This window comes from Dreissena polymorpha, chromosome 1, assembly GCF_020536995.1.
Source record: "Dreissena polymorpha isolate Duluth1 chromosome 1, UMN_Dpol_1.0, whole genome shotgun sequence".
NCBI classification, from domain to species: domain Eukaryota; kingdom Metazoa; phylum Mollusca; class Bivalvia; order Myida; family Dreissenidae; genus Dreissena; species Dreissena polymorpha.
This window is the reverse complement of record NC_068355.1, coordinates 103418996-103433749: the sequence shown is the minus strand read 5'-3', so window position 1 is coordinate 103433749 and position 14754 is coordinate 103418996. Positions and strand designations below refer to the sequence as shown.

Sequence of the window (14754 nt, the reverse complement as noted above, 5' to 3'; positions counted from 1 at the left end):
TAAAATGCCTAGTGGGAAAACAAAGTTTAACCCTTCATGGATGAAGAAGTTGGACAAAAGTGGAAAAACACTTGGATCGTGGTGCAAGAGAGATAACGGCAATGAGTATGCAGGATATTGTACTGTCTGCATGAAGTCCATCTCGTGTAGTAATTCTGGGGCTAATCAACTGATAAGTCATGCAGATGGACAAAAACACAAGGAAAACATGAAATACATGCATGATAATTCACAAAAGCGTTTGTTTGGAAGTTCTCCAAAGCCAAGCAGCTCTCAGGGTGGTGGGGCTAAATCTATCTGCATGCAAGTACATCCATCACACAAAGAATAGAACAAAAGGCTGAAATCCTCTCGGCCTTTAAGGTAGCTTCAAGTGGGTATCCAAACAGAACATGTGATGGCACTCCTGCTCTGTTTCAAGCTATGTTTCCTGGCCCTGTGTCTAAAGATTTTGTATTATTATCCCCCCGCCAGAGGCGGAGGGATATTGTTTTGGCGTTGTCCGTCCGTCCGTCCGGCTGTCCGTCCGTCCGGCACTTTTGTGTCCGGAGCCATATCTTGGAAGTTCTTTGGCGGATTTCATTTAAACTTGGTATGAGTATATATATGAATAAGAGGATGATGCACGCCAAATGGCATTGTACACCATCTGTTAAAAACAGACTTATGGCCCTTTGTATCTTGAAAAAATGCTTTTTAGTGTCCAGAGCCAAATCTTGGAAGTTCTTTGGTGGATTTCATTGAAACTTGGTATTAGTATATATATGCATAAGAGGATGATGCACGCCAAATGGCATTGTACACCATCTGTTAAAAACAGACTTATGGCCCTTTGTATCTTGAAAAAATGCTTTTTACTATAGGCACTTTTGTGTCCGGAGCCATATCTTGGAAGTGCTTTGGCGGATTTCATTTAAACTTGGTATGAGTATATATATGAATAAGAGGATGATGCACGCCAAATGGCATTGTACACCATCTGTTAAAAACAGACTTATGGCCCTTTGTATCTTAAAAAAATGCTTTTTTACTATAGACATTTTTGTGTCCGGAGCCATATCTTGGAAGCGCTTTGGCGGATTTCTTTGAAACTTGGTATGAGGCGGAGGGATATTGTTTTGGCGTTGTCTGTCCGTCCGGCTGTCCGTCCGGCACTTTTGTGTCCGGAGCCACATTTCCAGGTATGTCATGGCAGATGTTGTGTTCACTCTGCAACACTCTGAAAATTGAGCGTATGTAAATGTTGAGTGTTTTTGTGGAAAACGCACGACTTATTAATTCACCTAAATAAATGGTGAAGGCTTAAGAACCTTCCTTTGTCTTAGTTTTGTGTTATTGTCCTCCGTCCGTCCATCTATCATTATGTTCATCCGTCCAATTTGCACCCATCCTCAAACAAAGCATATGTTGCGGGGGATACCTTGGGCCTTTCAGGCCCTCTTGTCTATTCCTACTTTTGAGGGAAAAGATCCTACTTTTTCCTATTTTTTTCCTACTTTGTTTTGCAAAAGTAGTTCCTATTTTTTCCTACTTTAAAAAAAAAGGTCACTTGACAGCCTGTTTAGGGGTCGAATGAGAGGACAAAATAACTCCTGACCAGACTGGGTTGATGTGCAATCTGGCCTTTTATTTCAATTTTCACATAATGTGCATTCATTTTATCCATTTTATTGTCCCCTACTGGTTTCACCGGAGGGGACTTATGGTTTTCGCTCTGTGTGTCCATCGGTCCGTCAGTCTGTCACACTTTTCTGGATCCTGCGATATCTTTAAAAAAAATTAATATCTTTTCATGAAACTTGAAACATGGATGGATGGCAATATGGACATGATGCATGTCATTTCATTTTGTTCCTACATCAAAAATTCTGGATGCTATGGCAACAAAACCAAAAAATAAAAAAAATAAAAAATCTGACAATAGTGGAATTTCTGACAGTGGTGGAGCAGGTAGGGGACCATATTGCTTGACAATAGCCTTGTTTATATATAAAAAACACACAAAATTGATTATGCAATTCCATATTAACCATTTATTATTTTTCGTGAAACATTTCATTTACATGTACATTTAAAAACTTAGATATTGGTACTACATAAGTTACTTTAATTGTTATAATCAGACCAAACATATTTTATTATTATTTATTAATCTTTATAAACATTTCTGCCGTTGGGTGAAATAGCAATTGAATACATATGAATATAGAATAATGTAATAATGCAACGAAAAAGTAATTTCTCCTTCATGTTAAAGACACTGAAGACATGATTTTGTTAAATGCTTTTTCATGCATTTATTTGTATTTATTGAAATCTCCATTCTAAGTCTCAGAATATATGCATATTGTTATAAAATACGATCTTGTTTGTATTTAATTTTAATTGTAGAAGAGATCTTTGTTACAATAAAATGTTTTGCCATATAAAGAAATAAATATCTTGTGGACAATGGCTTAAGCATGTTTGCCACTCTAAAGGGTACACAGTAACATATGGTATGAACCATTTGCTATTCTGACAGTACTTAAGTTGTCAGATTTTCAAACCATACAGTCCACATTGCCAGACCATGCAGACGTTTTGAAAATGTGAAACACACAGATGGTCTTTTGCTTATTTTGTTGTAGTTGAACAAAAAAAAATCATGTTTATTCATATTTAAGATTTATATAATTAATGCATTCTGAGAAATTTTGTTTTGTGAGATTCTCTGAAAAAATCTTTTACTTTGGTTCAAAGCAGTTATTATAATTTGCTAAACATCAATATAAAAGATTATACATCACAATTGCTGCAAAGATTTGTTTAGTAACTGAGGTTGCAGTTGAGCGACCTCGGACCTGTTGCCCTCTTGTTGTACTGTTTCAGAAAATATCTATCGATAATATTAATTGATAGATCTTTGTTTCAGCAACGTGTTCTTTTTAAATGCAGATTGCTGTAAACAGGCTCAATACTAATGTAAATATGCCCGTACATCGCTTAGTCCAATTGAACTGCTGCTGGTTACATGCTGTGAAAAACTATAACTAAAAAACTAAAATGAACTACCGGTAGTAATGTTTAATCTTTCTCTGTAGAATGTATCAAGAATATAAAATATTTAACAAAATATACAATATATTGATTTAAATTGCTTACCATTTTTGCGCATTTTAAACAATCATTACCTAGTTATTAAATTATGTATACGGTAGGCATGTTAATGAATTAATATCCATCATTCACAAACGTCAGATAGGATTGCATCTAAATATAAATAGGAAGGTCTTTCATGCCATGATGTTGTTTCTGCGTTTTCACTCAAGATTATGTATTTATAAAATTATTACGAATACAATTATATTTTTGCATCAGAGTCTAGTAACAAACATACTAAAGTCAATTTTCTGATTCAACTTTTGAGGGGGTTTTTCTCAATTTTTGAGATTAGTCTGCAGACCATCATGCTGTGATTGGGAGTCTGGCTCAACCCTGAGATTAAGGAAGAATATGTTCAAGAACAGGAAGACCAATATTGGATGTTAGGTCAATGTCACAGTGGTTTGTAACGTAAAATTATTTTAGTCAGTTTCTGTACCGTGTATACTTATAATAACCATCTCCGAGGTAGATTTTGAATTATGATAAAACACCTGAACTCTCGACACTGTATTTCCTAATTATTGTTTATGCCTGCATACATTATGCATGGCCCCCTCCTACAATCTACTGTTTACCAAAAATCTAATTTTGAAAACTTGACACAATAACGAACAGACGATTTAAATCTGTTCAAATGTACGTCAAATCTTGGAAGACAACCGCAAGAAAGTTTGTCGCTTGACGGCACTTAACACATAATAAGACAAATGATTATGAAAATATATTAATGTATGGGCTGCTAAACGAAAACGTTAAATAATCAGTACATGACATCTATATCCGTATTTACAAAGCTAATATAAATGTAGATTACCGGTACGACCGCCTTAATGCAAACAAGTTACTAGTCAAACATTTCGTCGAACAGCAGACGCATCTTTTATACTGCATATTGAACGAATAATTTTTGTAATACATTTTAGAGGTATTTAAAAAAAAGATTTTCGGTTGTCCTATTCCTGTAAGAAAATTTGCCAAGTAAGATTTCTGAATTAAAGACATCTTTTCCAATATCTGTAATATTCGCCTATTACTCCCTCTATGTTCGAGTACACCGGTACCAAAGAGCCTTACACGAGGCTGTAAACCGCTTATCCAGCAAAGCGTACACCAGTGGGTTTATAATATTGTTCACATAGTGGAGTCTTGAAAACGCCTGAAACAATACCAACTGGTGCGGCTGAAACATGTGTTCTCTTGTGCTCAAAAACGACAGCCCAGCGTTAATGACGTACGTCAGCAGGAACGTCAACGTCAGTATAAACCAGATCAAGGTCTTGAACGGGACTGCTCCCGATGTTCCGACAGAAGATTGTCTCCGCAAAGCGTTTGACCTCGTAGAATTCAGACTGATACTTCTGGAAAATCCTGCTCTGGATTTTCTTGCGCCACTATTGCTCGATAGACTGGTTTTGTTGAAAACACTGGTCTTCTTATGATCTGATGGTTGGTTGGGACGTTGGTTTAAGGAGATTAGTTGCGGATGCGTCGTGTTTGAAGTAAGACTACACTCTAGGGGATCTCCAGTCAGTTCTTCGTTAGTAAACGGTGTGTTCTCCTCAATCGCTAACTCCAGCTGTCCACCAGTATTGTCGTTGTATAGTGTATCGTCTAACCTGCTGCTATTATCCAGGCGAAACCCCTCGCCCGAATTACGTCGTTTCCAATGGCGTACAACGGTTTTAATTATTATTACGTACAGTGTTATCAAACACAATGTAACACCGATCAACATTATACTCATTCCAAATTTGTACACGTACCGTATAATGTGTTTTTGGAATTCTTCCTCGGCAGAGCAAACGTATACCTCTGTGATTGTACCGTACATGTTTTCTTTTCCCTCGTTCTGTATTCCACACATAACTGGCGCCGGCAGAGATACCAGAAAGGAAAAAAGATGGACCGCAGCTATAATTTTCAGTGCCAATCCTGGGCGAATCTGTGGCTTGAGTGGCTGACAGACCTTTCTGTACCTGTCGATGCAAATCACTAGGAGCACCAAAGCTGATACTGTCATAAAAAATACGTTCAAGAAACACTTTGCCTTGCAAACAGCAGAGTAGTGGATCGCGAAAAAATACATACTCTTGAGTATTTCTGCTGGTAAAAGGCAGACGCATGACAACAAATCTATGACAGCAATACATATCACAAACAACTTATAGTTGGTGTTCTTGTATTCCCGACTGAAGGAGTAGGCAGCGATTACTATTGTGTTGCCAAAGATGCCAATAAAGAAGAAGATTCCGATAATCACCGCGAATGGCGTCATAGCCGACGCGTAACGTTCGTTCATTTCTTCCAGCGTTTCAACACGAGATGTCGACACGTTCGATAAGGAAGAGTTAATCATTGGCTCAGTCATTTTAGCAGCAGTTTCGCTCCGTATGAATATCCGCATATAGGATTACTAAAACCAGAAAGGTGATTGAAGTTTGTACTGCTGATCTCACGTTTTATTTGTATAAATGCATGCCAAAGTAAACGCACGCTATATATGAAATTTAAATAAACCGACCCTTATATCGCTTAAATTTGATGAATTTATATGACGTCAATAATTTGTACAAAACAAAAAACTAACGGAAATATCCCATCAACTGCGATTTTCTAGACCGATACCGCTACTTTTTTTTGTTATTTTATGACATTATCAATTTATTTCAATACGCTTGAAGTTTATTTTCCTGTTCTAAATAAAACACAAGGGCGCAAATCCGGTGACCGCTACGCCTCCCTACATGATCATGTGAAGGATCAAAGCGCCTACATCTGCTGTGAAAGTTTGTGTTCGCCCTCATGAATTGAATCCGGATATATTGACTCCTTTAGTGAACCGGTCCCTTTTTGAGCATCACATTATTGTAATCTATAACCTAATTGCGGGTTGGCTAACTGTTGGTCGGTGTGAACATCCTATGGTTTTCATTGACAGCTCCAGGGCGGCAAACCCAGCTTTAATAGTTGTTAATGTTAACGATGGTGCTTTATAATGGTCATCTAATTGCTGTTTATCACATGCTTTTAGTAAATAATCTGCTGACTGTTACACGAATATATCTCCTATTAATGTTACTGGAAATTCATAGACAACGAATTTAGAAATGTATTAAATATTCAGCGAAAAGAGCCATTATAAGACTGCTACATTCAGTATTCAAGAGCCATTATAAGACTGCTACATTCAGTATTCAAGAGCCATTATAAGACTGCTACATTCAGTATTCACCATCAGTCTTCTTTTAGAACCATTTACTAATGACTCACGATACATTATATAACGCCTCATACTTTTAGTCTTAATCTAGTCTATATATTTATGCAACCCAGCTTAGCTGGCACTACTTTGCACTACACGGACCAAGCCGACGCGTAGACCATAGTGTTTATAACGGTTTTTAGTCTGTTGACTTTACCCAATGGACTTTTCTAACCGCAAATCGAAAAGACGTCTCGTTTGATGAGTGTAAAATGCAGTAAAAATGTCCGGATGTATTAGTGTTGGTGGACGAAATAGATAAGATAATTAACATTGAATTTTCTAATTCTTACAATTTTTCACTAAGAAACTTTATTTCGAAGATTTTTTCTGAGAATGTTTCTAACAATCTTTTTATTGATTTGTTATACGACCAATTTTAGTGAAAAAAACGTTTATTAGAAAAAAAAAACATTTCGTTCGTACAACACTTCTGTTATTGGCAAAAGCTTGATAGCGTTTACGAGGGGATAATCACGTAATAGTCAAGATGGCGACGTCCATGCCGAGGAAGGTATTTTTCCCCGTTTTTTATGCTCCCCGAAATATTTTCGGTGGAGCATATAGTTGCCAGTTTGTAGTTCCTTACTTCCTTCCGTCACACTTTTGTAACAGTTTCTCGTAGCACCTTCAATACTTTACCGATCACTTTCATATTTGGCATGTAGGTACCTTGCATGAACCTCTACCTTTTGATGAGGTTTTAGGTCACTGGGGTCAAGGTCATCGAGGCTAATAATAGATTTTTCCGTCACACTTTTGTTATTGTTTCCCATAGCACCTTCAATACTTAACCGATCTCTTTCATATTTGGCATGTAGGTACCTTGCATGGACTTCTACCTTTTGATAAGGTTTGAGATCACTGGGGTCAAGGTCACCGAGGCTAATAATAGATTTTTTCCGTCAATACTTTACCGATCTCTTTCATATTTGGCATGTACATACCTTGCATGGACCTCTACCTTTTGATGAGGTTTGAGGTCACTGGGGTCAAGGTCACCGAGGCTAACAATAGATTTTTCCGTCACACTTTTGTTACAGTTTCCCATAGCACCTTCAATACTTTACCGATCTCTATCATATTTGGCATGTAGGTACCTTGCATGGACCTCTACTTTTTGATGAGGTTTGAGGTCACTGGGGTCAAGGTCACCGAGGCTAATAATATATTTTTCCGTCACACTTTTGTTACAGTTTCTCATAGCACCTTCAATACTTTACCGATCTCTTTCATATTTGGTATGTTCGTACCTTGCATGGACCTCTACCTTTTGATTAGGTTTGAGCTCACTGGGGTCAAGGTCAAGGTCACCGAGGCTAATCATAGATTTTTTAGGTTATTAACACATACATTGACAAAGTGCATCATCGGGGAGCATCCATCAGTTTCACTGATATTCTTGTTTACCCTTTATTACTTGCATTTTGTTTAATGCCGCTCACTTTCCAGCCATATCAGCAAGATTGTAACTAGCATTTATTTCGTATTTATATTCGCTTTATATCTCGTTTTTACTTGCTGCGCAAATTTCTTAACGGGATGGCCCAATTACAGCTGGCAAGGACAATTTGCGGGGAGTAAAGTTTGCTGTGTCTTGCAAATATAATTTCAATGCCGTCGGCGCTCTCGTTATAATTTGGTTTATTAAAAGGCCTGTCTTTCTTACGCAATGCCTCACTAAAAGACGGTTCTTACGAGATGCCGCTATTGATGTCTTTAATTGTTTTTTAAAAATTCTCTAAATAATAAGTGTACTAACAAACACAAAATAACAACAACAAAACACAATATCGTAGAACTTTCGCCGTGATTGTATTCTTATCATCACCAGAAATATTACAATAGGATGGCCAGTAAACGGTTATTCGCTTTATATACATACAAATACATACACACATATATATTATAAACATAAACATTATAATCAATATCATTTATGAACATGGTATTATTCTACCTTATTTCATACTATGCAAATCATTTCTATGGTTAAATTATATGAATAATATCAACCAACGGGAGCAAGACAAGACTCCCAAACTCGCATTTTATAGAAAAACTAAGTTTCGAATTCATTCTTTTCAGTTTGTGAATAAAACAAAATCGAAAGCAATTGATGTAAACTTATTCCTAGCAATTCGAATTGACATAGAAGTAAAATTGACAGAATTCAGTGTTGTTTTATTTTTGTCTGCAACTTACGTTTTATTTCTTAAATGCATACTTTTATGCGCTAGTTAATTGTTCCTATTTCTTGTTTTGGAATGCACACTTTTACAGTATTAGGGTAGTCGTTCATTTGTACATAATTACCCCATAATCAATACCAAAATAAGAATGATTTGCAATCATCGTATACAATGTAGCAATGATGTTTATATACTATGCATAAATGATATACTTAATTGAACATCCAACGCATCAATTATAAACTGTGTTTTATATCCAATGTAGAAAGATACAGCGAACTTACAGGGGCCTTTTAACGTTTTGGCAAATTGACAAAATTAAAAACAATCAGATTCGCACATTTTCGTTGTAGCTATGAAAATTGTGAGGAAACAGTAATACTGCACATTTACCGTGCTTTAAAGTATCCATTATATGCATCTTTTGACTATTTAAAAAATGAAAATTATATAACTTTGCAACGCGAAACGATTGAATAATTTGGAGAGTTCTGTTGTTGTCGTTATAATTTGTGATACTACGAGGATTGCTTATATAAAGTATAAAATACACCACTCTGTGTATATATACACGGATGGCCGAGTGGTCTAAGCGTTATACTTTTACTGCAGGGGCCAGTGGTTCGAGCCCAGTTGAGGTTTACTTTTTTCTTTCTTTAATTTTATTCTTGTTTTTTACTGGAGTTTTTAGATCCAATCTTTACATTTATCAATATAAAGCATTTAATGTCAACCTTCAATACATGCCAAAAATAATTTTTCCAATGTAGAAAGATTAACCTGCGTTTAATATACATTGTAGAAATTATATATTAAATTCAATATACGGAATTATATATTTAATGTAGAAATATTAACGTGAGTTGAAGATACAATGTAGACATGATATATTGTATTGCATGTACACTATAGAAATGATAACATTTAGCAATAAGACACTTAATTTCATGAACAATGTAGATACACATTTCCACAATTCATCGTCATTATTTGTAGCAAAAAAACAGTCCGGTTGTAAGTAAATACTGAATCTGTGATTTATTATGCAATATTTTTTGGGTCGTTTATTCAGTTTTCTTGCGTGAAACTTTAGCACTTGGACATTTTAAGTTTACACCTGAGCCACAGTGACTTACAAGAACCTTTGAAGCGTTTGTCCAGCAAGGCATAAATCATCGGGTTGATAATGTTGTTCACGAAGTAAAGCCTGAAAAACAGCAGAAACCAAAACAGAGTTTGCGGTTTGAACACGTGTTCCTTTGTAGTAAGAAAGGACAGTCCAGAATGAATAATGAAAGTGAGGACAAAAATTAGCGTGAGAATAAACCAGATCATGGTTTTGTACGGCAGTTTTTCTGATGTTGTCGACGACGAGCGTCTACGTAATGTGTCGGACCGGATGGAGCTGTCGGTACTGCTTCTGTGGAAACTAGGCCGTGTCTTGATTGCGGATGGATTCATTGACATGAAGCTGACTTTCCTGACATTTCTGGCTCTGTCCGTCGCACTGCTTATCGATATGCTGCTTGACTTCCGAGGGGGTCTTTGGTCCTTGACCGTCAGTTTAGTTTTTGGCGTCGCATTCTCCTTTTGTGCACAACTCAATGGCCTCTTCTCTTTCAGCTCGTCGTTTGCATGAGGTTCATTGTCTTCAAAAACATCATCTAACGTACCACTCAGTCGAAAATTTTCCACTCTCTCCGCGGAGTTCGATCTGCTCTTTACTTCAAATCGAATCGTCTCACCCGACATACGTCTATTCCAGTGCCGAAATACAGTTCTTATAATCAGGACATACATTACTATGAACGCCAATGAAACGCCCACCACAAGAACAGTCATTCCGAATTTGTAAACGTAACGTATTATGTGTTTTTGGAACTGTTCCTCGGCCGAGCAAATGTAGACCACTGTGTTAGTACCATATATATTTTCTTTGTCCACCTCCTGTATACCGCACATAATTGGCGCCGGGACAGATACCAGAATTGAAAATATAAGAACCGCAGCTAGAATTTTCAACGCTAATCCTGGTCGAATCTGTGGCTTCAGTGGCTGACAGACCTTCCGGTACCTGTCTATGCAAATCACCAGAAGAATCAAGGTGGCTGCCGTCATTGCAAAAACGTTGAAGAAACATTTTACTTTGCACGGTGTAGAGTCGGGGAACGAAAAATAATGATGCGTCTTGACTATTTCAGCCGGCATAAGCGTGACGCATGACAACGTATCCACGACCGCAAGGCTTAAAACGAACAGCTTAAAGTTCGTATTGCTGTATTCGTTACTAAAGGAGAAGACCATTATGACGATAATGTTGCCAAGGAGACCGATGACGCAGAAAATTCCGAGAATCGCCGCAAACGGCGTCAGGGCGGCAGCGTACCGGGCATTCAGTGTGTCCAATGTTTCAACCAGAGACGCAATTGATAGGTTTGTATTATTTTTCTCCATTTCAGCTGTGTAATTTCCTTTTACGCCGTTTCGATTTAATATCGTCAAATACAAGCTTGTACACGCACCGCTGATCAGTATTTCTAACGCGTGTGTTGCCTATATGTACAGATAACGCTTGTAAAAATATGCGCAGTTCCTTGCTAGCACTTTCCTCTATGTCCTCTTTATTTGTGCTTCTTCAAAAGACACGTTTTTACTCCGACGTTAAGGTCAACTGACTGTGATTCTGAAAAAAAAACAACAACAGTCATCTTCCTGTAAACAATTGTGTTTAACTGTTTTATTGCGATGATTTGTTTTTGTCATCGGAACTCCCGGAAATTGCTGAAATATCTAATAACGGTATTAATATTGGCGAATATTGACGTTTGTTTTTAGTTTTTATCTTGGTATACTCCAGCCCACAAAATAACAACAGAGATAAGAGACTGTTCCGAAAAATATAACTTGAACGACAATACACTTATTTACGATATCAGCTGATAAAGTCAAGAAGTTCATTATTATTTTAAAGACCATACAATTTGATTAGTAGTTCGATAGAATTTAACCCCAAAACATTGTATCGAGCGATCGAAATATAAATGACAATAATTTTTATTTAATTTTTTATATAATGAGAAGCGAGTGCAAAGCGCGGAATAAAGACAACAAATTGTGAACACATTTAATGAACATTTCTTCCAAACACTTTCAGCTTATTAAAGGCAGCTATTTGACACTTTGAACTGTTCGACGGGAAATGAACCATCTTGGATCAATGAACAGCTCTGCTTAAAACAGATTCGGATATGGGTCAACATGGACCTTGCGGGCGCACTAAACATGTTTCTGCATTTTATTTATTTCATTTCGAATAACGTGTGCATCAAGTCAGAAGATCAATTGAGTCGTGTTCTGAAGAAAAAACTGGGCATAATGCATGTGCGTAAAGTGTCGTCCCAGATTAGCCTGTGCAGTCCGCACAGGCTAATCAGGGACGACACTTTCCGCGTTCATGACATTTTTCGTTTAAATGAAGTATCTTTTTAGCAAAAATTCAATTAAGGCGGAAAGTGTCGTCCCTGATTAGCCTGTGCGGACTGCACAGACTAATCTGGGACAACACTTTGTGCACAAGCATTATGCCCAGTTTTCTCAGAACGCGACTCAATTGATGTACCCCAAGTGTTGTAAATTGGTAACATTAAAACAGCGTCATGCGCAAATGGGTCTTATTACACATACGGCAAGCATTGTTCTAGACCAGCCTGCGCATCCGCACAGTCTGGTTAGGAGCTGACCTGTCCGCTAAAGTTACGCATTGTTTCGTGATCTTATTACCGAACTAGGCAGCTAATGGCCAGATTGATTGCTTGACATAAGACAAATGTTGGCATATCGCGGTTCATAACATTCACGAGGCATGCTCTTGATTTTGTAGTATAATAATAATACATATGTTTTACTTTTCGTTTTCAGCATATTCGCCATGTTGTCATCTTATTGCAGTGACAAATTAACATTATTTGAGACAGTCTGCAGGATGATGATGGTGATACAAATAATTATAATAATATAAAATGATATAAACAATAACAAACACTGTTACTATAAAGCCAAAAAAAACAACAACAAATACCTCTCGTGATCCCTCCACACAGTCATGTCCCACGTGAACAATGCAATATCCTGTCTCGTTACCTAGTTTGTCCCATTTGCCCAATATTTATACTGCATCGCACTTTCCATCCAATAATTCAGGTCTCGCTTTGGGCGCAGCGCAGATATCTGATGAAATCGCTTAGCTTAACATGCTAACAAAACCTATTTTCCATTTTAACATCAACGATGTTTAATTATAATCTACTTCATGCATGCTATCGTCAGTCACGTCGGAATCTTTTGCTGTGTTGTTAAACAATATAGAATGAAAACACACCATAAATAATAACTTAAAGAAAAAATATGTTGAACCGTCATATCCGTCCTTTAATGTGACTCGACCGAGTTCAGCCTATTTTAAATGTCGGCACAGCGGCGTTGGCGACACTGAAGACGTAGCTTCACGTCCGGTGCGTCAAGGAAATGGGTAGGGTCATTTTGGAGCGACTATCAACCTTCTGGAGACTATCGATTGTTAACAGGCCTCTTCCGGTTGCGATGATATCGGACAACTGAAATCAACGAATTAAAGTTATTCTGTTAAGCATGTGAGTATAGATAGAATATATATATATATATATATATATATATATATATATATATATATATATATATATATATATATATATATCAACAGTCATGTATATAAGATGTATACATGTATTATGTATAGTCGTATTAATTGTTTGTGCTTCAAATATTATATATTATTTATCATCCAACTATGAAAAAAACTTATTGCAAATTGAGTATCACTTACATTAAACGTTAAAATGTAAAGCAATCACATCTTTCTTTTAATTTAATTTTAAATGTGTTTTGCATAATAACATAAATATATTGCAGTATGTGCCCGAGTGTATTACAGTGATGGTTTCATCATGGAAACAGAACGTTCAGTAGACAATAGATCGTTAAATCAGAACATCGGTGCTTAAAATGTGGATACCGATATATAATGTGAATAGTTTGGATGTAAAGATGAAACAAATTTTTTCATGAAAATTCGTAAGAAACTGTATTCTTTCTTAAAGCCACATTTGTATGCTTCCATACGTTGCTAACATATTACTGTCTTCGGTATATGGTGTGCATTGTTATTATTGAATTAATGTTGCCTTCATATATATTTACAATTCACCATGCTATCTCACTATACTCTGCACAATCAATATTAAGATCGAGCAAATAAAACATTAAATTGACTTTCCAAGGCACACAGCACAACATCTTGTACCACAAAAATAAAAACAACTGTCGCATTATCAGTATAATTATATAATGTGATTTGGATTTCTGGCATATTGACAACCAAAACAATCACGTTGTTGTGCGATGTTTCACAATTTTTTAAGAAAGACCCACAAGGGATTGGTTGTTGGAGCGCCATGTAGGCTGTGGTATCGGTTGATGATCTTCTAACGTGATGAGTTTGTGACATTGGAAACAATCAACTAACATTAAATCTGATAATATTATCGGCATATATTGCCATTTTATCTCAACAGCGACGGCATTGTTCAGGCGGAATTAAATACATTTGATGATAAAACGTTGTAATTTCCCGATAGGGAATCAAGTCATTTGTGGGTACTTTTCAACTAACCATTCCTTAATTTATTAAGTCGTGTAACGTTTAGTTCCTAGTTATCCTGTCAAACCATCTCAACGGATTACATATGCAGATGCTTTGTTAAAAGGTGCTTGCACATCACGAGATATTCTAATTTAGAATTAATCAAGAACACAAATTGGAAACTTTGATAGTTTTACCATGTCTAACTTACCCCATCTTTATACGCACAGAATTAAGTGGAAGATCCAGAATGAGGTTCCAAAGTATCGATTTTAAGCGTTACAAACGGTATAGTATGTACCGATTTCGAAAGATGATTACCATTAATAGACCTTTGCTGTTAATCTGTATATACTCCAACGTCTACTGATGCGGAAGGCATATAGCGATTTGTCAGAGACAGTAGGTAGAGGGTTGGCACTTCTTGAGTTTGTCAGAAGCCATTAACTCACCCTTGCCAACACGCAGCACCCACA

General features: G+C 36.7%; 1 protein-coding gene across 1 annotated transcript; it reads right to left on the bottom strand.

The window, feature by feature from the left end:
* Positions 1-8245: 8245 nt before the first annotated feature.
* LOC127865201 (uncharacterized) lies at positions 8246-13152 on the bottom strand. Its single transcript, XM_052405194.1, has 2 exons — positions 12680-13152; positions 8246-11284 (listed from the first exon to the last, which is right to left on the bottom strand). Exon 2 carries the CDS (start codon positions 11053-11055, stop codon positions 9691-9693), a length of 1365 nt encoding a protein of 454 aa, XP_052261154.1. The 5' UTR covers positions 11056-11284; positions 12680-13152; the 3' UTR covers positions 8246-9690.
* Positions 13153-14754: the final 1602 nt, after the last annotated feature.

Bases quoted from the DNA above. Each gene is read 5' to 3' on its own strand.
- LOC127865201 (XM_052405194.1), bottom strand. From the start codon at position 11,055: ATGGAGAAAAATAATACAAACCTATCAATTGCGTCTCTGGTTGAAACA.